Source organism: Chelonia mydas, chromosome 2 (assembly GCF_015237465.2).
Source record: "Chelonia mydas isolate rCheMyd1 chromosome 2, rCheMyd1.pri.v2, whole genome shotgun sequence".
Lineage (NCBI taxonomy): Eukaryota > Metazoa > Chordata > Testudines > Cheloniidae > Chelonia > Chelonia mydas.
Window position 1 is genome coordinate 107,355,541 of NC_057850.1, and position 24,384 is coordinate 107,379,924.

The 24,384-nt window shown below is 43.8% G+C and overlaps 2 protein-coding genes across 7 annotated transcripts in view; one reads left to right on the forward strand and one right to left on the reverse strand.

The window, feature by feature from the left end:
• Positions 1 to 49: 49 nt before the first annotated feature.
• Positions 50 to 17,844, forward strand: NOL7 (nucleolar protein 7). 2 transcript variants are annotated; one of them, XM_037893085.2, is made up of 8 exons: positions 50 to 371; positions 3,094 to 3,154; positions 4,528 to 4,586; positions 5,250 to 5,281; positions 6,653 to 6,734; positions 8,011 to 8,132; positions 8,215 to 8,292; positions 9,390 to 9,761. In XM_037893085.2, the coding sequence occupies exons 1-8, from the start codon at positions 193 to 195 to the stop codon at positions 9,461 to 9,463; spliced, it is 687 nt and encodes a 228-aa protein (XP_037749013.1). In that variant the 5' UTR covers positions 50 to 192; the 3' UTR covers positions 9,464 to 9,761. The 2 variants fall into 2 exon arrangements, with proteins under 2 accessions (XP_037749013.1, XP_043394739.1); XM_043538804.1 differs by lacking the exon at positions 9,390 to 9,761 and adding an exon at positions 16,732 to 17,844 and having other exon boundaries at positions 63 to 371.
• RANBP9 (RAN binding protein 9) overlaps positions 11,424 to 24,384 on the reverse strand; it is a 70,117-nt gene continuing 57,156 nt past the window's right edge. Inside the window, exons 11-14 of one of the 5 annotated variants that reach the window (XM_037893084.2) lie at positions 17,890 to 17,960; positions 14,421 to 14,572; positions 13,321 to 13,432; positions 11,424 to 12,405 (exon numbers count right to left, since the gene is read on the reverse strand). In XM_037893084.2, the coding sequence (XP_037749012.2) occupies positions 12,275 to 12,405; positions 13,321 to 13,432; positions 14,421 to 14,572; positions 17,890 to 17,960 (466 nt within the window). In that variant the 3' untranslated portion in view covers positions 11,424 to 12,274. Of the gene's footprint in view, positions 12,406 to 13,320; positions 13,433 to 14,420; positions 14,573 to 17,792; positions 17,964 to 24,384 lie in introns of those variants that run through there. The other 4 variants (XM_037893081.2, XM_037893082.2, XM_037893080.2 and 1 more) reach the window with 4 other exon arrangements.

Below are 24,384 nucleotides of genomic sequence, written 5' to 3' on the forward strand. Positions count from 1 at the left end.
GCCTCGCTCCACGGGCTCAGGGCGCCCGCCAGCAATTACAGAGCGCGAGCGCGGCGCGTGGGCGGTCTTGGGCTGAGCCGGCCGCGGGGCAGGCTGGGAGCTGAAGGGCAAGCGCGACCGCGACGGCCCCGCAACTGCTTCCGGGTCAGAGGTGAAGGGGGGGGCTTCTCTGGCCCGGCGGCGCGAGACGCGATGGCGATGACGCGGGGGCGGCGCGCGATGCTGGAGAAAGAAGCCGTTGCCCCGGAGCCGCCCGCGGGCGCCGCCGCCACCTCCGAGGAGGACGAGGAGGCGCCCGAGGAGGTGACCTTCGAGCGGGCGAGAGCCGCGGCCGAGACCGAGCGGAGACGCGCCGGGGACACAGCGCGGAGGTAACAGCCCGACTTGGCCGCAATCGCCCCGCTTAGGCCGGACCCGCCCCTCCCCCCAGCCGCAGGGAGTCGCTGACCCGCAACGCGCCGCTGCGGGCAGGGGGCGGGGCGAGGAACCGCGGCCCGTCAGCACGCGGGGGCCCGGAGCAGGCGCGTGCGACCCGAGCGTGCCCCGCCCCGCGCTGCTGCTGCGGCCGCCGTCGCCGCCCGGGCCCCGCTGCGGGGCGCCCCGGGCCCTCGGGCTGCAGCGGCCCCCGGCGACTTCCCGCGTGCGCCGGGTTGCCTGGCTGGCGGGACGCTCGTGCGCGTCCGTCACGGCGCCTTGGGCCCCGGCCGGGAGCCTTTCGCTCCGCAGTCCAAGTGGCCTTCGCTTTGCCAGCGGCAGGCAGGGCAGCCAGGCCGGAGCCCTCCCGCAGGGCACTGTTAGTCATGGGGCCTTTCACCTGCTGAACACTTCTGCCACTTTGCATGGTCCAGGGGTAGCCCCAGGTTGGTTGTTTTTAAATCTAAAGAGGAGCGAAGTAGGGAAGCACTCAGCTTTCTGACTTGCCCTGTGTAGGGAAGCCTTCGCAACGCTTCACAGGTATCAATTTTGGCCTGAAAAAATTTCAATAAATGGTTTAAGGTTAAAATTTTAAGGCAGTGGTTCTCAAACCTCTTTTTTTCATGGGCCACTTGAAAATGGCTGAGGGTCTCAGCGGACCACTTAATGATCTTTCCAAAAACTGTTTGTACTGTTTGCTAACTATTGTAAAGCACTGGGGGGGTGGGGGAGTTTATATAGCACTTTTATCCAAATAATAATTGTTTTTTTGTTCTACAAATAAAAGGACAACTCCTATTTTAATATTAGTAGTCTTACTTTTCTAATGCAATGGATGTGCCCTCTCTCCCCCGCCACAGCAGCCCCCGAGCTGGGGATGGGAAGGAGGGCTGTCTCTCTCCGGCAGCCGCAGTCCTGGAGCTGGGAAAAGTCGCTTCTTTCTCTGGCTGCCTCAGCCCTGCACATCCCAAAATCCCCTCATCCCCTTTTCTCACGCCAGTGCCCTCTCCCACCTACCCCCTATTCCCTCCAAGGCTGCCACCACCTCATATGTGCATCTTCTCCAGGGTCCAGGCACCTAATTAGTGGAGCCATGCTGCCCCTTCATTCTCTCGTGTGCGGCTACCCAGGCACACATCTTAGAGGGAACTATCCGCGGACCACAGTTTGAGAACCTCTGATTTAAGGTGATCTCTCCTCCTTTCTTTTCTGCACTGGTCAGAACATCTTTCAAGAGCAGGAGAATGAAGCCCAATAGCATCATGGGAGATTCTGCTGAGCACACAGAGGATGTTGGCCTAGCTGTACAGTGATCCCCTCTAAAAGCAATGCATATAAAGTGGTGGCACTTTTATCCTATTATAATTAATCAATCCATGTTTTAGGTGCTTTAACTATAAAGATTCCTCTTTGATTTCAGCTTCTACCTGTTTGCTAACCACATGTGATAGAATCTTTTTTTTTTATTGTTAATGTGCTTGCAGGAAAATTTAACTTACAAACACAGCATATGTTGTGTTTACACCTTTCTTGCATTATGAATTCAGACCAGTTCTCCAATTTGTCAAGGTTATTTTGAATTCTGATTCTGTCCTCCAAAATGCTTGCAACCCTTCCCAGCTTGGTGTCATCTGCAAATTATGTAAGCATACGCTCCCCTCTCATTAATGAAAATATTGAATAGTTGCAAACCGACGACTCACTTCTGTGGGACCCCACTAGATGTGTCCTCCCAGTTTGATAGTGAACCATTTATGACTACTCTTTGAACCACTTGTGCACCCACTTTACAGTAATTTCATCTAGACCATATTTGTGGGGGTCTGGCCCGGTGTGGGCAGCCAGGGGCTGGGGTGTGGGTGGCTGGCCAGGTGTTAACAGTTAAGGTCGGTTAACATTTTACATCCCTAATTGCAGTGCATAAGTCCCTTTGTGAATCTAGCCCTTTTCCATTTTGTTTGACTTGGAGTAACTAAGGTGTGGGTGTTGTTCTAAGCTAAAAACACAGTGAGGACAAGCAACTTCAGTTTTAGCAGTGAGGCAAAGGCCTGAGAATCTTTCCCTGAAATAAGATTGGGGGTAATGGGCTCATACGTTTGTGCCAAAATACAGTAGTACAAATTTGTGTGTAACGGTGACTGTGTTGTGTGTTTGTTTCTGTATATGGAACAACAGTAGATCCGCTGTCTAATAGCTTTTGTTGACAATTTATTGGTTAGTATTTAAAATACTATTTTACTATGCCTTCAACTAATTTGTGTACATTAAATGTTTGTTTACTATAAAAACTGTATTACCTAACTACAATGGAAGGAGACTAATAAAGAAATAACACTATCTTCATTTGGGGTTTTGCCTTTGGTTTAACTCTGTAGAACGCTTTTCCAAACTAGAAAAATATCTTGTTTTATTTGTGCCCAAATTTTAAAATGGAGATTTCACAATGGTAGCAAATAGTGATGGAACTGTCAAAACAGTGAACCCTTATACATCGTAATTTGCTTCCCTTGCACCAGAGGATGGGGAAAGGTAGAGAGAGATTGTGAAAAGCATATCCGCATGTGTCGCAATTTGCTGCCTCTGGACCCAAAGATGCAGAAAGGCAGAGCAGCAGATTGTGATGGTAGTAGTTTGTAACATTGTACCAGCGCTGACCTGCATGTTCTCTCCTCCCCACAGGGACAGGGAGCTGCTGAAGGAGAAGCGGCGGCGGCGAGAGGAGCTCTTCAAAGAGCAGAAGGTAAAGAGGGCCTGCTTGGGCCGGGCCAGGCCAGGTTGCCTGGCCAGGTTGCCTTGCCTTGTACTTTGTGATCGCAGGCACTGCTCACTGAGGGTGCCAAGCTGCTGCAAGAGAGATGTAGCCTACAGGCCAAGAGGCATCCTTGTTTGCCATGAGCCTGGATGATGAGCCCCCTGCCCGAAGACTGTGTCTCTCATGACAGTGTGGGAGTGGAGGAGCCTTTACTGCAAAGTCCATTCAATGCGGCCAGGGTATTAACAATTCTGGTTCATATCACCACTCTGCAGGAACCAATCCCGCCCCATCCACTGTAGTGTGAATGGGATTTGGCTGTTGGCAGCCACATGCCACTTTGTGAAAAGCAAGGCGCTGGCTGCAAGCAGGGAAGGAAGCCCTGAGAGCCCACCACAGGCAGGTTTGGGAGACTACAGTAAGGCAAGGAAGCACTGGGACTTGCCTTTCCTTGCTGCAGCCCTGCAAACTGGCCTACGCACAGGGGAGCGCACAGGTAATAAGGGCCTGCTCGCTGGGAGGCTGTGGCCAGGGCAGTAGCAGGGATGGGGGCTGTAGCCCAGATGCCAGAGCAGCACGGTACCTCTCCCTGCGTTCTCCACGTTGCGCCCTGCTGGGGGCCTGAACCCAAGGAAAACAAGCACGCTGAGCACTGACCCCTGGAGGGTGCAGGAGGAAACGGTATTGTGCAGCTCCATGGGCCTCCAGTGCCCCCACTCCATTTGAGTTGCAGCACCTCCCCCCACTGCTGCCTTGCCTGCAGGCAGGTTTGCAGAGGGCTTCCCTTTGCTTCCCTTATTGGCAACTGCCAGATAATGGCAACTTTTTGCTGAGGGGTTGCTAATAAGCAGACTCTACTGTACCAAGATATATAAAATCTAGGGCTGTCTGAACTCGGCAGCTGGGTGGGCTGGGTAGCTACCATTTATCACCACTTATTTATTTCTTCAGTCAAGAAGGAGCTAAGCCCCCGGAGCTCTAGGAACCAATTAGAACCCATGGGTCTATTCAAACCTACTTACCAGTAGCCGAGCCCAGAGACCCACATGAACATCTGCATAATTTACTTACTCTTTTGTACTGTTTTTAGTAGAGTAGACGGGACTGAATTTGCTGGTGGAGCTTGTAAGAATAGCCCACCTCCCTCCTCCTCCCCCCCCCCTCCCCCCCCCCCTCGTTTACAAGTGATTTTTCACCAAGAGTTGAAGTTAACCAAATTTTTGAATATTTGTTGACATAGATATTTTGACAAGTTCAAAAATATGTAGAACAGCTTTGCTGTCATCAAATACTGTCTTGAAAAGGAACGTCAGATAAACGAAGAGTTGTAGCCATTAAAGCATTTCCTTAATTTTCTTTAGAAAAGAAAATTACTTCCTGAAAATGTTCTAGAGGAGTTAACTTCAGGACCACAGATTAAGTAAGTATAAGTAGTGCCCTAGTGCACAAAACAGTGCCCTAATTTTATTAAGACTGAGCTGTATTTTCTGGCTTGCAAAAAAAGATCAGCAGTAATAAAGAATCTGTGGTTGGAACTTTGATGATGAGTGGGCAAGAACAGAATGCATTTCTCTCTCCTATAACTGTATTGTCTCTGCGGATCTAAGAATAAGAGGTTTCTTCAGACTCGCTTTTCTAATTATACTCACATTATATCTTTCCAGATATGGTTACAATCAGAAAATTAGCTATGTAAAAACATCACGTTGCTTAGATTGTTTCTCCCTCTGTGTGTCTTTAATAATGAATTGTGGTGTTGCAAGAGGATGGTTTATGGCATTAACAGGATTGTACATGTGCTATTGAAGCTTACTATTTAAAGTATTTTTGAACATTCAACAGCGTACTGAAACTTAAAGACAAAGTTCTAGTAGGGTTACCTAGGTTGTTCCAATCCCCATCTAATCTTTAAGGCTCAAGATGATATACAAAAATAATTATTTGAAAGTCTTTATTCTATTTAGGACTCTGTAAATATTGTAAGGAGTTAAAATACGTAACTGTGAATAACCACAGACTGATGGGCTCTTTCCTAAATGTGAAGAATAACGTTTCTAAACAAACTTTCTCATTCCCTCCTAAGCAACAATAATCTGTCTGACACAACCAAACAAGGTAAGATATAAACTTTTTATGTTAATTTCTTTTTATGATGTCCTAGTCCATTCTGTGTTAGAAATAGCTGCAGTAAGATTGTTCTGTGGCGCTGCAATCCCTTGTGATAGTGAAACCTGAATTTAACAATTACTGATTGCTGCAGCCTAGCAATTCTAACTTCCTCTCTGACTCTCCTTTCTTCTGGAGTTATCAGTGTTGGCCCTAGTTCCATGTCCTCTGTTTTGAGAGGCCTGCTGTGCAAGTGCTTGATTTAAAATACTCAGTGTTTGAAGAAACTTTTAGCATAGACAGAACAGCTTGGAGAGCTGGACAGCCTAAATAAAGAAGAGGGATCAGTGGAAGACAACCAGGTTTTTCTGGGTGACCCAACAGTGGAAGGCATTCATTTGTATTTGCATCTTTGTAATTCTCAGAAAAACAGCCTTTACTAATTCACTTGTTATCTTCCTTGATCCTTGGCGCAGGGCCATGTATGTTCCATATTCTCATGGCACTGTAGAAACAGAGGAGAAACTTCTCCCCTCATCAAAACCAAAAATCCAGGGCACTCACAAAGACATAAGAGGATGGTTTATGGCATTAACAGGATTGTACGTGTGCTATTGAAGCTTACTATTTAAAGTATTTTTGAACATTCAACAGCGTACTGAAACTTAAAGACAAAGTTCTAGTAGGGTTAGTGTAGTGCTGTAGTCCCTTTCATCTGCAGATCTCAATTGTTTTACAAATATAATTTCACAACCTCCTGTAAGCTATGTAAACATTACCCCCAATTTTATATCTGCATAATGCTTTAGAAACAATAATGGAGTTGAACTCTAGGTTTCTTGAGAAATCAGTCTTCATGAGTGGTGCTTAATTCTCTAAGATACAGGGAGTGAAGCCAACCTTGGACTGTATTTTAGGACTCCTTGGGCTATGCACAGCCATTGTGCTATATTACAGGCTGTCTCATCTCTACAGCTTTATTGCTCACTTTCACTATTGGAAAACTTGAAGTGCTAAATACTGATCCAGTCATGTTTTGTCTCTTGCTAAATAGCATTGATTCTTGCCTCTCATCCTTTCCTGTGACTCAGCCACAGCAGTGATTCCTCCTCGCACCCCCTTATTGTTCAGGAAGGTAGTGATTAAGCTCTGAAATCACATGTCCTCCAAAGCCTGTTTTGTCCTCAACAAGGCCGTTCAGGCAGAGTACTGAAAGCAGCACCTCTTACTGTATGAGCTCCTGCTACTGGAAATGTTTGGTTCAATCAAAGACCTGTGAATTGTTTTTTTCCAAAGGCCTACCTATGATCAGTTTCACTTACTATCTGGGGATTGACATTAGTGTGTGGAAATTGTTTGACTGTCTTGCATCTATTTTAGGTGAAAATCGAAATGTGTCTGAAAATAAGAATGAAGAACGTAACACGGGACAGGACAACGGAGGAAACAAACGGGTTGTTAGGTATGATAAGTAGCTCCAGTTCAGTTAAAGTGTTACTGTGGTCAAAATCATAAAGGGCTTGAACTCACTCTATTTTGAGATCAAACTTCTACCCCTCAGTTTGACCCAGGCCATGCCGTGTGAGTGAAAGATGTGGGATACCTCTCTTTCCTGCAGTACAATGCTTTTTCAATGATAAGGAGAGGAATGCTTTTTTTTGTCTTATTAATGTGGGGGCTTTGGGATCCCAACACTTTCATGCACCCGATATCATTGCTCCCTGTGACATCCTTTTGATATAAGTCAAGTGGTCTCCTGAGAAGAATGCATTTTAGCACCTCCCACACCTGTGCTATTTTTGAAGTAATATGTGGCTGAGTAGGTTTTACAATGAAACTACAATATGAATGTGTTGCAGTTGGTCTTAGTGCTTAGAGGCAGCATGCTCCGCCAACAGACAGGAGCAGCAGAGGCTATGGAATAGTGAGAAAGGCCCTCTGGCTGATGCTGTGGAGGGAAATGTGTGCCTTTTGGTAATAGAGGGCAAAGATAAACTTGCTAAAAATTGCTGTTTGGACCGAGTGTCTCTCAACAATCCTGTGAGTTTTCTTCTCCCTTTTGCCAGGAGCTTCAGGACACCGATAATTCCTCCTCTGCCTACAGGGAAAACTATGCCCAGAAAGTCTGCATTTGTGCATGGATTGCCCTAGTCATTCTGAGTGCTGCAGGGAGATCTCAGATTTCATCTGCAAATATAGACAAGAAGGGTTAAGGTTCCTGCACTATGCATATGACTTGGCTATCAATCATGCTGTGCAACAGTAGTGAGGGACTAAAATGATGCCTCATGGGCAGTGAAGTCCCCTTGCTGGAAGCGGTGGAATAAAGCCTCTGGATCCCACAGAAGGGAGAGAAAAGAGAAGGATCCCACAGAAAAAATATCAAAATTATTCAGACATGGTCTAAGCATCCAACTGGTGACATGAGTCTGGAGAATAGTTGGACTGGCTTTTGGAAGGAATACTTTTAAGCTCCCACAACTTTAAATGCAGAGATATCATTTTTGGTGCTGTTGAACTCCGGGGAAAGATGTGTATATGAGACTTGCTGGTATGAGTTCTCCATAATACAGAAAACATTTTTGTTCTAGTGAAGTTGAAAAATATTACATGAGTGGAACATGGCTTAGGAATTAGAAGCCAGTAAAAGCATATCTTGTAGCAAGATGTTGGCCAGAACATATACTGTTTGGGGGTTTTAAACAAGTGACTTTATTTTTTAACTTTAACTTAACTAGATTGAAAGGAAACTATATGGCCGTACGCTTAAAAGACCAAGATCTAACCAGCCAGCACCAAAAAATGGCCAAAGACTTTGTACAGAGTCATCTATATGGACCAGGCACCAACCGAACAACTGGTAAAGTAACTCTTCCAGGTGTAATTCTGTATCTTTTTGATCATCTGCCTCTGTGACTAACTTTTCCTTTCATTTATTTCAGCAAACCAGTTCTTTTCTTTTGTGACCAAGAAGAGTCCAGTTAAAAAAGCTGCAGTTCAGTTTGTGAACAAATATTGGGGTAAGTGTAGTGAACCCAAAATGCGCAAAAATACCTGAGTACGATAAAACTGTCAGCTAAAGGGAGGACAAAAATTAGCCATAGAGGGGTCTGGTTAACAGTACACAGTGTAGTTTAATATTTATAAATCTGAAGTAAATATTGTGCCTAAGAGCCTTTTGTTGAAGGGAAGGCTAAACTCCATGCAACATGATGATTAGGTTTAAGACAACAGTAGGTGGAGCAATTTAAATGCACCTGATATTTTGTTTTACTATAGGCAAAAGTCAACATTTTGAAAACTAGAGCCCTGAACCTGCAAACAGGCTTATAACTGTAGTCCTAAGAATGGTGCTGAAACATGTACATGAGTGTTTGTACGAGGAGGGCTCAAATTTCCTTTATTAAGTGTTGGGTAGAATCTGCCACTTAAACAAAATGGCTTCAGTATTAATGTTAAGCTAGTGCTTGCCTTCATACATATAGCCTAAAAATAATGAATATAAAATCTATTCCTTTCAAACTGCTGGTCAAAGCATGTTTTCTTGATTTGTGAATGTTCAGTATATCACAGGATGGAGTTCGCTTATCAACATGGTATTGAGTTCAAATGTTCTCAGGGTTGGGATGTTGAGGCCCTGAACTTGTCTTTTTTGGTGTAGATGGGCATTAAATGTGAAAGTCTTAGTATTTTTCAGCCCTTGAAAGGGGGAATAAACTAGTAGGGTTCAGTATTGTGGGAGAAGATGATTGACAGTGTGTACTGTTTTATACACATTAGCTAAAGAAAGCAACAGATGTTGATGTTTTGTGTGTGAAATACAGTACTCACCTGTGGGCTTCAAAATGGAAGAAAGTCAGCTCTTTTTTTAGAATACTATTCAGAAGTTACAAAAGTATCTCTGCTCCTATTCTTTGCACCAGGATTTTGACATTCTTGAAAGGGCACAGTGGAGTCAAGTGAAATGCTGAGGCAGATGGTTTTCTGTACTACCAAATTGCTCCTCTTGCTGTAACATGGAGCCCCTGTTACAGCATTGCAGAATAAACTGGATGAAGCTTTCCAAATGAAAGCTCCCTGGACCTGTAGCCTAATACTACATTTTCTTTGCTTTTAGGGTCAGAGGAAAAACAGAAAGCTAAGCAGTTTAAAAAACACTGGATGTCTACAAAGATGGGGGCTTCTGTATGAAGAAAAAAACCCTTAAAGATAGACGCTAAGGAAAATGCTGGCTTTATATCTTAATTTTTTGCTTGTCTGTAAAGCTCCTGTGTTTCATGTGCTAACTTTTAAAATATGGCCAGGAGCCACCTTGTCTCTTAAACCCACCACTGCTGTGATATCTGTAAGAAATCAGCCAAGGGATAGGTTTTTTTTAAATCAATATCCAGCTGACACTCACCCTGCAACCTAAGAAGTTTGGTTATAAGTTATCAAAATGTAGCTCTTGTACATTATGCCATAATTAATAAAACCTATTTTAAGTATATCTTCTGTGTAAAAGTGTTGTGTTCACCTGCTGGATGATGTTTTCTGGAAGCAGAGCTTTGCTCTACTTCCCCACCATTGAGAAGGCTCTTGTGATCAGCAACTTGTGCCCTTGGCAAGGGCACCTGCTATTCTGAAGGGAGTCTTCCCTATCCAAGCTGCAATCAGTGGAATGGTACCTGAGGTCCCAGGATAGGGCATTTGAATCAGCTGTGATGCTACCACTGCACAATGCTTGAGTTCTGCCTTCAGGAACCTTCAGCTTCATAAGGTCAGGCAGTGTCATTACTGCATGTTACCCACCTGGCCTTTTGATTGAGATAATACAAAAAGCACATTACAAGGCAAGAATTGCTTCTGTACAGTACCCACCACAGATTTCCTCTACTTCTCAGCCATAGTTCAGCTTAAATGAAATGAGTTAACAAAAGGCCATAAGAGCACAGACAAGGTGAAAAGGTCAGTTTAAAACCAGCAGTCACCTGAAGGATTAAGTCTCCCAGAGCAGAATTTTCATATGGGGAATTTGAAGCAAGCTGTCTGTACTGTAATCAAGTGATGAAGCCAATCTTTATCAAACAGCAGTGACACAGTTGTGAGCTCAAGTTTAATGTTTACTTTCTGATACAGAGCACTTCTGTAGAAAAGATTCTCAGCCCTCAACTTTTCACAAATCCAATATTCCTCCACCACCAGGGTTAAGAGCAAACTATATGCCCTGGTACTTTAATCTGTTCTCTCCCTCAGGAAGTTGCTAATCCATGGCAATATTCCTGCCTTATCTAATAGCCTCAAAATTATATAGGTAGTTTACTAGAATTGTGTAAACAGAAGCTACACTAATGGGTTCCTATGATATATTCTAGGTGTAAATTTGGTTGAATTAGCTGCCTCCCATTTGCTGGTATAGTACCTGATTTTAATAAGACTGCATAATTAGCAGCCCTACCAGTTCCTGCCTTCAGAAATTTATTGTTCTGCAATGGGATTGTCAACTTGCTGACTATTTTCAGGTAACAGAGTGCTCAGTGTCCCCTAGGATGATGTCAATGGCATTGATCTTCAGTTGACTCACTGCATTGCCTTAGAGGCTTCCTGTGGAGCTGCTTTCAAGTTGAGTATTCACTCTTCACTTTGAGTACTCTACCTTACCTGCAGTATTTTGTTTCTGTTGCTACGGGGGGCTGGACCTTGCCCTTTAATCACACTTCTTTCTTTTTGATGTGTGCCTTCTGAGACGCAGTAGCTTTCTTGCTGACTAATATAAGTACTACAGAAAATAAAATCTAGAGTCTGAATTCCCTTTTCTGAAATCTAGTGTCAGTGCTTTTGGGTTTGATTAAATTAAAACTTATTTTAGGGTGAGTAGGAGGTTGAAAGCATTTGCTTGGTGGCTCCCTCTAAGACTTCACAAATTGTTGGTGCGTTCAGTTGAAACTTCAGTCCACTAGCCAAAGACTGGGAAAGCTGGACTCTTCCCCAAGCACTAAACACATCTTGAAGCAGGCAGTATTTTGCTCATGAGAAAGCAGTTTTAAGCTATTTTAACTTTCGACAACCATTTGCTGCTTTTGCCCTGTACATAATGGAAGTGCTCAATTCACATTAGTTTCAAAAGCTAGAATACAAAGTAGAATCAGTGTAGCATACAAATCCAAAGTTATTAATATCTGTAGAATAAGTTTTTAATGGCTGGTTAATTATGATATCACTACATTTTATTGCAATATAGTACTCATTTAAGCACTTTTAAAAATGCAAGGTGTACAAAGATTAAATTAAGACTGTAAATTGACTAATATTTGGTTTTTATATAAATAGAGGTCGTAACCACACTGTGACATGTAATACTGTTATTATACAACAGTTAAACTGGTGAGTCTATAACAGAAGTTGTCTGTAGTTAAACAAAGAAAGTTGAAAAGACCATGTTAAAACAAACTACTAAGATCAACAGGTAGGGATTGTAAGTAGCAACAAACATATTCACTCAGCTCCTGAGTATTTCAAGTTTTACAGTACACATTAAAAATATTTCTTCCCATCAACACTATATATCCAAACTGTCAGGTGTTTATGCATTTTGCAAGTTACACTGATTGAACTATGTAATAATAATGAGGGTGGAGGTTGGTAAGTCATCCTGCTTGAAGTTTACATCACCCACATGCTAACACATCCACAACATTTTCTATTCTTCTGCCCCACCTCAAGGTGGTAGGATTTTTGGTTTGTTTTGAACAATCATTTAAAGAATTTGTAATGGTCAATTTGGATGTCTGACATCATCAGTGATACTTTTAACTCTTAGTTGTCTAAGAGGTTAAAGATGGAAAATTTCTCCTAACACTAAGTTAGAAAATCATTTGCATCATGCTGTAAACTAGGAAGCAACATAAAGCGACAGACCTGTCCTTAGTACATAATTAAAAGATCCAAATTCCAGTCAGCAGAGCTGATATACCTCCATGTTGAATATGCCACAATACATACTTGAAATCTTCAAATGCATAGCTAGTGTAGATAGTCTTCCACTGTGGCAAATGCACATGATCCAATTCCCGAACGCGCCATCAATCCTAGACACTGTGAAGCCTGTCCCATTGCTAGGGCGAGTGGTGGCTGCTTTGGCAGATTGTGGGTCTCTGAAAAGATTCAACAATGCAGATGTGTAATAGATCTTTAAAAATTTAGAATGCAAATCACTTTCTAGGACACAGTACTAGGAATGGAGCTGGCATACTGGAACACCAAAGATCGACCCAGTTTCACACATTGTAAGCCTTTCAACTATACAGTAACAAACTTTGAATCTGTAATTTAGGCAGGTCTGTATGTATAATACAACATGCACATTTCAGAACATTACTAATGGTTTGAAATCGTTATCCTGTTGAATTTCCTTTGTGCATGAGGTTTTTGATATTTATCAAAAGATAAGTCTTGCTGTACGATGAACTGTGGTTGCCTGTAAGTCATTAATTTACCAAGTTATCACAGAATGGTTTCTCAGACTGCAGCGTTACCTATACATGAAGTAACTGCATCGCGATCAACTACTACAGTAGTCATTTGAAAAACTGCTGACTTTAATGGTGACAGGCGGCTGTCCTCTGGTACTCTCTCTCGGCTCCGAGAGAAGCAAAGCAATGTAGTTGTGGCACTTATACCGTGAGTGAGGACTGAGACCCCCAATACCAGGGTTTTATGATAAATTACTGCAAAAGCAACATCACAGAATTTTATTCTGTTGTTTCTCTTCTGCAGTGCACTGTCAGTAAGTCACTAATTTGATATAATCTGTTCAGTTTTGGGGGGTTTTTTGGTTGTCCATTGTGCCATGGGTCTTTAACACTCAAGTCTGTCAAAACTCTGGTTTATGGATTTTGTATCAGTTTATTTCAGGTACTTCCATTAATACAGGTACAGTGGTTATTCAACTATACATATTGCAGAATACACAGCCCTTTGCAAGAGTCTAGGGAATGCAATGTCATTTGTGCTTACAGCACCATTTACCTGAATAAACATGCCATGAAGCAAAAAGCATAAAGACTTACCTAGTATTGCACTATTAAGAACAGAGCACACCGGTTCTCTCTGTATTGGATCAAGCTGGTTTCCAACTGGACTGCTCCAAGGATCCGAATATGCAAGTAAACTGAATGCATCCTGTGGGAAAATGAGCGTTCAGTTTTGTTTTCTATCTAAAACTTACACAGCTATATCCAGTTAGTACAGACATAAAAGCTATTTTCCTCATTCTAATCTAGAACTAAAATTTAGCTGTCTGCCATATGAGAGGCTGCAAATGCACTTTGTTAATAAATCAGCACACAGGGCTACTGTATGATTAGGGCATGTGCCCAATACTAGAGTTAAGAAAACTGAGCTCATGCCATTTAGCCCAGCAACCTGCAACTTCATAATATTAGAAAAACCTAAAAAAGTTAATTTTCAACATGTGAAAAGGTGACTTAGATTAAAAGTATTTGGTGACAAGGAGAGCAAGAGAGATTTAAAAACAGTATAATAGAGTTCTTGTTTCAGCTAGCAAAACTCAATATGGTTTTTGTATGGGAATTACTTTCCACCACAGTCTTGCGTAACTATAAAAAGCAGCTGGAGAAATTATAAGGAAAATAACTGACAAAAAAAAATTTCTCTGCACTTCCCACCCACCCAGAGAGAGCAACCATTACATCACATTTCAGGCATATGTATTTTCCCTTGATATAGCACTCCATGTTCTGCTGCTTGACTGGGTCCAATGTTTATCTGACTGGAACTCGAAATGGCACCTACGTAGTCCACGTTCTAGATTTATTGGGAGGTGACTATATGATTTGTTGTATGTGGGGAGGAGACTGTGTGCCTTGTATTTTTAAATCTAGGAATTTTAAAAGAAGAATTTTTTAACAGTGGTCACTTCTCTTATTGCCAGAGTAATGTTCACCTTATATGTTCAGACTATAAAACTGCTGTACACAAGATGGGAAGCCATGCTCCTCAGAACAGAAAAATATTGCAATAGCTCTTCTCATTTTCATGAAAAAAAAAAAATAAAGCAAAAAACTAGCTTTGGTTAAGGCAGCAGATATTGCAAAATTCCATTTGGAAGTGCAGTCACCAAAATTACTAACGTAAAATATTGCCATACCTTTAGCATTTTCTTATTTGTTGTGTTTTTGCCACATTCTCTCCTTAGCTGTTCACTCATTGCCTGCAATTCTCTTCCAAAATGGATCATTCTTTCAATGGCCGCCTGGCTACCTCCACAGAGCTGACGTCTTAACTGACTTGAGTCAACTTCTGCAAGAATGACAAATCAGCATCACTAATACAATATGGCAGTACAAATGTACGCTATTAATAAGTTTCTGCCAACTGATTAATTCATGTAATCAGGAGCAGATGTGTGAGATCTCAGAAAGAAAGCAATTCAGGACCAGGATTCTTGGCACAATGTGCCTGGTGTACAGCGCACAGCTGTGGAGACCTTTAAGTAATTACTGAAGCCTCTACCTACAGAAATTGCATTAGTTTAACAGATTTAATTAAAATGGCCAAAAACCTCATGCATCTTGCATTGGAGTAAATTTAATGACAAGCTGAACTGCTATAAGGCAGGTTCAAAAATCAAGAGTATCCAAACAGGATGTTGCACTGGTTTAAAGGCACTTTTAGTTAAACTGGTGCAACACTGTGCACAGACCAAGCCTAATGAAGAAGCCTATTGTCTACTAGGGGAGAAAAAACAATTCTAGTTGCCTGTTCACATTAGCACCTGGCATTACAAATTCTGAACTGTCAAAACGAGGTTAGCAGATCAGACATTACTACAGAGCTAACCCCAGAAACATACTTTATGTCTGCAAGTCCACTCTCACTTCATAGTTATTAGGAATCTACAGGACCCTTGGGGAAAAAGCTAAAAATAGCACAGCAGGCGTAACTCTCAACTAATCTTAAATCTCAGATCACAAAAGGGTACTGGCTAAAAACTGGAGGTTTTTTTACATCTTATTTGAGCATTACAAATTGGAACAATTACAGGTGACAGTACTTCCCACTTCTAATACTTTCCACCAAGGGATTTCAAAGCACTTTATGAACATTAATCAATTTCAACATGTTATGAGATGAGAGTTATCCCTATTTTTACAGATAAAGAACCTACAGTAGGGAGAAGTTAGCTGACTTATCAAGATTACACAGGCAGCTATGGAACAGAATTAAGCTCTCCAACTCGGACTTGTGCTTTAGCCACAAAGCCATCCTCCCTATCTCTTTAAAAATAGTCTAGTCTGTACATAACTTGCTTGTGATAATAAGGTCTAGCTTTTGAATAGCATCCAGCAAATTATAAGAGTCATTTTTACCATAATTATCTTAGATAAGTGAACTGTCACCTCCAAAACAGATCTCTGGTTACTACAATCACACACACACACGTGTACATAACACTACAGAGAAACTGGAAAGAGTTCAAAAAACGAAATATCATAAAATAGTTCTCAAACTGTGGGGTGTAAAGTATTCTGGGTAGTCCAAGAAGCCACATGTCTTTTACAGAAGTGAAACACCCACGAGTCTTGAAGCAGCGATGTCTGTTGCTAGCTGGAGCCCAGTCTAGGACTTCATTTTCCAGAGGCTGTAAACAACTAAATTAAAAAATAAAAGCAACTCTGCGTCCTATGCAGCTGTTTCATGTCTATCACAGAAAGCCTCTGTGGAAAAGGCTGCAAGAGAGTAAAGAAGTGGTTTTTCGAACACAAACCAGATCTTGTTATTCAGTTTCAGCAATGTAATACACAGGGTAAGACTCGGGGAATTCAGAGCACTCTTGTTGAGTGCTGGGAACAGAAGTACTGTGCTGAAACAATGACCTAATGTTAGTTTACTAGGGAAGCTGCAGAACAGCATTAGTGTATGCTCTGAGACTGAAGCAGTTTCACAGATCTTTTTAAGAACTGTTGTACTCTGAAAGTCTACAAAAAAATCCATACATTTGTCTCACTTTAATTAAAAAACTGTTTTTTCCCCAACATGCAGTCCTGCAAATACAGGGATTGATTGTCAAGCTGGATTCTCTCTCCCTCACACACACGACCATTATGAAAGATTTAGTGAGGCCAAATTATGGCCTATTTACACCTGTGTAACCCTCAATGCCTTCAGCATGGTTTCACAGGTACATCGGATAGGCCCTATAACTGAAATTTAGATAACTTCTTCCTCTTAGCTGTGCTGGCTCTAAAAGAAGCTGTTAAACTTATCTGTCACTAAAGTCAACAGGTATTAATGAACACAGAACAGATCTGATGAGTAAGAAAGACAGCCATTTTTACATAGCTACATTTTAAGGTAGGACTATAGTCTAAGTCAAATGGGGAAAATATTAAATTTCTCTTTGGTGGGAAGCAGAACCATTTCAATCTCTTATCAACCCTTCCTGTCTCTGTCCACAGGGAAAAGAATATTGTCCCAAAACATCTCCCCAATACCTTGGTTCCTTGGTATTGGCCATTTTGGGGACCCAATCCTGAAAGAAATCTTTCCTAAACCCCCTCTTCTGGTCTTCAAACCCCCAACCTCACCTCATCAGATGCAAGCTACCCACACACCAGGACACACCAACTCAAAGAAGCACCAGAACAAATGCAAAACCTGCAGACATATCCCCACTGCTACAATTATCAGCACACTTTTCCGTACCCATGGGTCTCTCTACACAGGCTTATCAAAACATGTGATGTACCTCATCCAGTGCACTAAATGCCTCAGTAACAACTATGTGGGTGAAACCTCACAGACAATCACTACACTCTTGAATGAACTCACACAAGCAAAATTATAAGAGAGACACCATATCACCGGTGGCTGAACACTTAAAACAATCACTCTCTCAGTCCTCATCCTCCAAGGAAACCTGGACAACACTTTCAAAGACAAGTCTGGGAGCTAGACACTAAAAATCATGGACTGAACAGAGTCACTAGATGCGTAGCTTATTACAACAATCTGTAACCCACTAAACAACCTCTCCCACCCCCCCCAACCCCCCACCTCCCAGCTGCTGTCCCCTACTTCCTTTCCTCCCTACCACCGGAGAGGTGTTAAACAGGCCACCTCATCTTGACCGGCCTCTTGAAATATGCGTTAACTACTTATGCTAACCAATCTGTTCAAATCTTGTAGTTTCCCAGACCTGAAGAAGCGCTCTTTGAAAGCTTGTCTCTCACCAACAAAAGTTGGTCCAATAACAGATATTGGTTGTATTGCTATCAATGAATATTGACTTTTCAGGGAAAAATGAACTAAACAAAAAGCACGATGGTTTCCAACTGAAGTTATGTGCTGGCTTAAAATATCTATTACAACATTCCCCTCCCCTGCTTGTTGTCAGATTAACATCATGCCAGATAGTTATGAGATTTACATATAGTACAATACTAGCAAAATGGAAAGTTAAGATTTCAGTCATGTCACTAATTTTCAATTTGGGAAGCATTGCAAGTAAAAACATAACCTTGTTGCCATCACTTTTTATTAAAAATGTAAGAAATATCACTGCAGACCCATTTCTGTGTCACATTCTTCCATTTCGTGATCATGTTTAGAACTACCATTTAGGAAGCCATTGGATGAAGTCTCTGCAACTCCATTGGAGTAGTGATCTGTTTCCATGTCTACATCACTGCTGAGAAAGGGGGGGAAAAAAACATATCACTATCTTCAAAAATACTTTGGTTTGCTTCTCCACTTTACAATTTCACCTTAACAATTCCCCGTCTCCCCTAGTCAAAATATCACCTTTTTAATAATATCACATTGGATCAGTAATAATAAACCATAGATTTATTCACAGAAAATAACTACACAGGCATCAGGGATTTTGGATTGCCCCAGCCCAACAGCCAATGTGAAATACAATTAACACTCAGCATGAGGTAGTACAGATCTCTGGAGCTAAGAGATGTGAAAAGTTAATTTTACTATTTTGTTGAAATATGTTAAAATACATGTTAATACATATAGCTAATTTAGATATAATTATCAGAGATCCTAGTTTTTCTTGATAAAAAAGATCTGAAAAAAATCCACATTTTTTCGTGTTTAAGATTAAAGGCTGAACTTTAGTTTCTCTAGCCATAATATTATACAAATTCAATATGTTTTATTGATACAGAGGAACCCTCTTTATCCAATCTAATTGGGATCGGGTCCCGATCAGAATAAAAAAAATTGGATAATCCAGAGAGCTTCAGCTCTGGGTGGCGGGTCTCCGGTGAAACCGGCGCGCTTCAGCCCCAGTTTGGTTAATACGGAGAGCTGGATAATGAAGGCTTGGGTAAACGGGGTTCTACTGTACAGTTTATGGTTTTCACAAAATGTAAAAACGAAAGATTCTCTGTAAAAACGCAAATTCATCATTTTTCCGTGGCAAACTGATTTCTAGGATCCCTGGTAATTATACACAGAAATTCCAATGTGGGTTTTGAGCTTGGTCACAAGCGGTAGGAAGTATATTTCAACTGCTGAGAAAATCTGCTATTCCAGTTCTCTCTTATTTTTTACACGAAAGGGCAAGCAAGCATGAAGCTATTTGGAGAACACTAGCTTTAAGCAAACAATGCAGTTCTTTCAGCAAGTTTCAGTCCATAGATTATTCACTCAGACTGGAAAGCAACATCAGGAACAAGATGGAGGGCAGAGGAACAGGATTGGTCCCAGTCAGCCAAAGCATGCACAAGAAACAAAAGAATTGTGTTTAGAAAACACACATGGAGCACAAGACTGCATGACAGATCTCTGTTCATGGCACTGGCAAAAGAACTCTTTGGAAGCTGCATGTGCTCTCGTTGAAGAGAGTGCCTTCAAGGGCTGGAGCCTCAGACAGACCCTGTTTTTAAATGTATTTAGGTGTTGCAACATTTAAATGACATAGGAGCCTAAATCTCATTTTCAAAAGGAATTTAGGCACTTAGACACTGACAATTAATACCTAAATACCTTTAAAAATATGGGCCATAGTAACAGTATACTCCAGCTCATTCTATTATCAGTTATGAAAAGCACTGTTTAAAGATGCACTTCTTCTCCGACACTGCTTTTAAGTCTAAAAGAAATCCAGTTTACAACTAATTTCACTACTAAGGAATATTCAGCTCCTTTTTAACTTCAGGAGAAAAAGTCCCCTTGTAAATGCTGGGCTGTAGTGCATCTTACGAAAAGCTTCAAAAAGGTGGGTTGAAGTTCAAGACCACCTTTGGCAGAGACAACTGCTATGACAAAACACTTCCTTGAAACAAAGACGTGTTTTTGGAACCTCATCTGTTTACGATAATTTTCTGATTTCTTGAGAAGGGACTAGAAACCACAATTGCATTAAAAAGGCAAGAAGAAAAGCAACAGGGCAGCCTGCAAAGTATCTCCAGTGACTGTACACAAATGCAAGGAGCATGGGGCACAAGAGGATGAAGTGGAAGTCATAGTATATGAAGAAAATTATGACTTAATTGGCATTAGAGAGACTTGGTGGGACAACTTCCAGGATTGGAATACCAGCATTGAGAGAGATAGCTTGTTCCAGAAAAAACAGTTACTAACCTTTCTGTAACATTTGTTCTTTGAGATGTGCTGCACATGTCCATTCCACATTAGGTGTATGCACGCCCCATGCACAGTCGCCAGAAAGGTTTTCCTTCAGTGGTACCCGTCTGGTCAGCTCTTGTGCCCTCTGGTACTGCGGGCTTATGGTGCAGTATAAGGGGTCCGGCCAACCCCACATCCTCTCAGTTCCTTCTTGCTGGCCAACTCCAACAGAGGAGTAGGAGGGTGGGTCGTGGAACAGACACGTGCAACACATCTTGAAGAACTGTTACAGAAAGATTAGTAACTTTTTTCTTTGAGCGCTTGCACGTGTCCATTCCACATTAGGTGACTCCCAAGTAGTACCATAGGAGGTGGGCTCAGAGTTCATGGACGTGCAGATCGCAATGCAGCTCGACCAAAATCAGCGTCATCCCTAGCTTGCTGGTTGATGGCGTAGTGGGAAGAAAAGGTATGCACCAACAACCAGGTCGCTGCTCTGTAAATGTCCTGGACTGGCACCTCGGCCAGGAATGCCGCTGAGGAATATTATGCCCTCGTGGAATGGGCAGTCAGAATGTTTGGTGGAGGGACACCCACTTGCTCATAGCACAAGCGAATGCACAAGATCGAGTATGAAATTCCATGAGCCAAAATGGGAAGGCCTTCCATTCTACCTGCTCTTGCCACAAAGAGCTGCGTAGATCAACAGAATGGTATTGTCCTTTCTATACAGAACACTAGGGCACACCTAACATCGTATGTGTGGAGGCGCTGCTCCTCCTTATTGACGTGTGGTTTCGGGAAGAAAACAGTCAGGAAAATAGCCTGATTACTGTGAAACTGCAAAACTACCTTCATAAAAAAACCCAGGGTGAGGGCAGAACTATACCTTGTCCTTAAAGACGACCTTGTACAGGGGTTCTGATGAAAGGGCCCTGATCTCTCAGACCCTCATGGCCAAGATAATTGCTACCAGAAAAGTCACATTCCAGGTGGGGAGCATGACACCAGGGGCTTGAAGGGAGGGCCCGTGAACTTCGACAAGACCAAGTTTAGGTCCCAAAGGGGAATGGGCTCCCGAATCTGCATCCATAGCCTTTCTAAGCCCTTGAAGAAACGAATGGCCATTGTGTGAGAAAACCGATTGCACATGCACCAGATGGTGGAATGCAGAAATCGCTGAGATATAATTTAATCGATGAAATTGCTTATCTGAAACACCAAAGTCTAGCACAGTGGTTCTCAAAGCTGGTCCGCCACTTGTTCAGTGAAATCCCCTGGCGGGCTGGACCGGTTTGTTTACCTGCCATGTCCGGTTCGGCCAATCGCGGCTCCCACTGGCCACAGTTCACTGCTCCAGGCCAATGGGGGCTGTGGGAAGCGGCGCAGGCCAAGGGATGTGCTGGCCGCCCGACCCGCAGCTCCCATTGGCCTGGAGCAGTGAACCGCGGCCAGTGAGAGCTGCGATCGGCCGAACCTGCGGACGCAGCAGGTAAACAAACCGGTCCGGCCCGCCAGGGGGTTTCCCTGAACAAGCGGCGGACTGGCTTTGAGAACCACTGGTCTAGCAGATACTCCAGCACCATCTGAAGAGACAACTGAGCAGGCGAGAGGCCTTGTTGTGATGACCAAACGGAAAAAACCACTTCCACTTGGCAAGGTATGTCATTCTGATTGGTTTAACCCTGGAGCTTCCACATTGTTAGGTGGAGGGCATGGAGATTTGGGTGGAGCATTCAACCATAGCCCTGAGACATCAGATCTGGGAAGGGAGGGAGCGGCATCAGAGTCGCTACTGATGGGTCTAACAGTGTGCCGAACTAGTGTTGACGAGGTCAGGCTGGGGCTGTAAGAATAACTCTCGCTGTGTCCCACTTGGCCTTCAGCAGGACTTTGTGCACAGGGGGGAAAGGCATAGAACAGGTGCTTTCACCAAGGGAGTAAGAAGGCATCCATGAGTGAGCCTGGGCTGTGGCCGCACAGAGAACAAAACTGATATATTCTGTTCTGCCTGGTTGCGAACACATTTACAAGGGGAGTCCTCCACCGCTGTAAAATGACCTTTGCTATGTGTGGACGGAGGGACCACTCATGGTGAGTGGAGAAAGACCTGCTGAGGTAATCTGCCAGCTCGTTCTGGGTTCCTGGAAGGCGAGAACCTTTGCAGTGGATCAAGTGCTTTATGCAAAACAAGTGAATAGTCTCCTGACAGGGGAAAGAGTGAGCCCCTGTCTGTTGATGTAGAACGCGGCTGCTGTGTTGTCCGTAAGTACCCTCATGTCCTCGTTTGCAATGTGGGAAAGAACACCTGACATGCTAGACAGGCCACTCTGGGCTCTCTGACATTTATATGTCTAGAGAGCTCTTCAGGGACCACAGACCTTGAGTCCGGAGGTCCCCTAAATGAGACCCCCAGCCTAACTCTGAAGCATCTGGAGACCAGAGATATCGAGGGCTGGGGCCTGGCAAAGGGAATGCCTGAGCCCACCAACCAAGGATCCCTCTAGCAGTTGAGGGAGGCAAAGACTAGAGTGGGCACTGAGAGCACCAAGTCCAAATGATGGCAGTTCGGCAAGTACATCAAGGCCAGCCGAGCTTGAAGGGGTCTGAGGCTCAGTCTTGCATGCTGAACTACATACGTGCACGAGGCCATGTAACCTAAAAGTCTGTCACCCATTTCTGCCTCAGGGTGGGCCTTGGAGTGCAATAGCAGTGATGCCATCATCGGGAAGTGGGCTTCTGGGAGGAAGGCCCTGGCTTGGGTAGAATCGAGCACCGCTCCGATGAACTCTATTCTCTGTACCGAGATGAGGTTTGACGTCTGATACTTTATCAGTAGATCCAGTGTTTGTAAGGTTGCCTGAACGAGGTGGATATTGATCTTCCCCTGCGCCTTGGACTGGCCTTTGATCAGCCAGTTATCGAGGTACAGGTAAATTTGCACCCCTCGCCTTCTCAGGAAGGCAGCAACTACTGCCATGCATTTCACGAAGACCTGTGTGGCTGCCAACAGGCCAGATGGGAGAACAGCGAACTGGTCATGGGTCTGATTCACAACAAATCTGAGAAAACTTCTGTGCTCTCAGAAAATCAAGCAATGAAAATAGCCGTCTGTCAAATGGAGGATGGTGTACCAGTCCCTGAGATTCAGGGAGGGAACGATGGAGGCCAGGGAAGACCATGCGGAACTTTCAGCTTTTTGAGACAGCTGTTGAGGCAGCACAGGTCTAAAATGCCTCTACTTCGTTTCTTGTGCGGATCCTGACAGGGTGGTAGAGCTGAGAAATGGGTGAGCTGTTAGGGCCTGAAATGTTTCCTCGAAAGGCACCATGGCAGAGAGACTCAGGGACTTCAGGGTCGCTCTGGAGTCCTTCCGGACATGGAGCTTCACATCTGTTGGCTCTGAGAAGAGTGAGGACCCTTCAAACAGAAGACCCTGAAGGGATTGCTGGACCTCCATAGGTAGGCCAGAGGACTGTAGCCAAGAGCACTTTCACATGGCTGCTACAGAGGCCATAGATCTGGCTGCTGCATCCAGGGAAGCTTGCAAGGAAGCCCTGGCTATCGCTTTCCCTTCTTCCATCAGAGCAGAGAACTCCTGCCTAGATTCTTGAGGGAGCAAGTCCTTAAATTTTGATACTGAGTCCCAGACATTAAAGTTGCATTTCCCTAGCAATGCCTGATGGTTGGAGATGCGAAGCCGTAAACCGCTAGTAGAATAAGCTTTTCTACAGGAAAGGTCTAGGTTTTGTTTGGGGTTGGTTTTTTGGGGGGGGGGAGTCTTTTGCCTTGGGGGTTGCTCCTTACAGTCCCTACCTGTCCCTTTTGTTGGCTGCCAACACCACCAGGGACCCTGGGCGGGAGGTCACAAGTACTCATAACCTTGGGCAGCGGCAAAGTACTTCTTTTCTGCCCTCTTCTAAGTGGGGGACCAGAGAGGATGGGGTTTACCAAAGGGTTTTAACTGGACCCATAATGGCCTCACTGAGAGGAAGCGCCAACTTTGACAGGGCCACCGTGGCCAAGATGTCTACTAGGCTGTGGACATCTACCTCCACTTCCAGTCATAGGTTCGAAGCAACCCAGGGTGGAGGGGGAGGGAGAGTTGACATGCTTGGCCCTGACACCATCTCATTTGGGGAGGAGGAAGAGGCCTGCATCAGCAGGGGTTCCTCTGCTTCTTCCTGTGCACCACATGGATCTTGCAGGTGCAGGTCCTGAATGTTGGTGCCAGAGTCTGTGTTGGGTGCCGCTCGGTGAGATGGAGGAGCCCTTCTCTCAGACACCACTGAGTAAGAGCATCAAGAGGGGGGGCCTGTCACCGGGGGGAGGAGGAGGAGCCCCACAAGTTCCAGAATGGCCATTGCATTTTCATAGGCCAGTGCCCACTGGGCCATACACTCAGAGGTACCCCCACACTGGGATCCCCCATCATATAGGATTTGGGGAGGGTGTGAAAATACGAGTATGGATTTCTCGGCTGGATGCATGACTCCACCATAGCTCCTCTCACCCACTGCTCCCCT

What these genes read in the sequence shown, in the direction of transcription:
- NOL7 (XM_043538804.1), top strand. Translation starts at nt 193, where the DNA reads ATGGCGATGACGCGGGGGCGGCGCGCGATGCTGGAGAAAGAAGCCGTT. An exon ending in AGCTCTTCAAAGAGCAGAAG is followed by an intron (nt 3,155 to 4,527) that starts GTAAAGAGGGCC and finishes AATTTTCTTTAG; the next exon opens with AAAAGAAAATTACTTCCTGA. An exon ending in ACTTCAGGACCACAGATTAA is followed by an intron (nt 4,587 to 5,249) that starts GTAAGTATAAGT and finishes TTCCCTCCTAAG; the next exon opens with CAACAATAATCTGTCTGACA.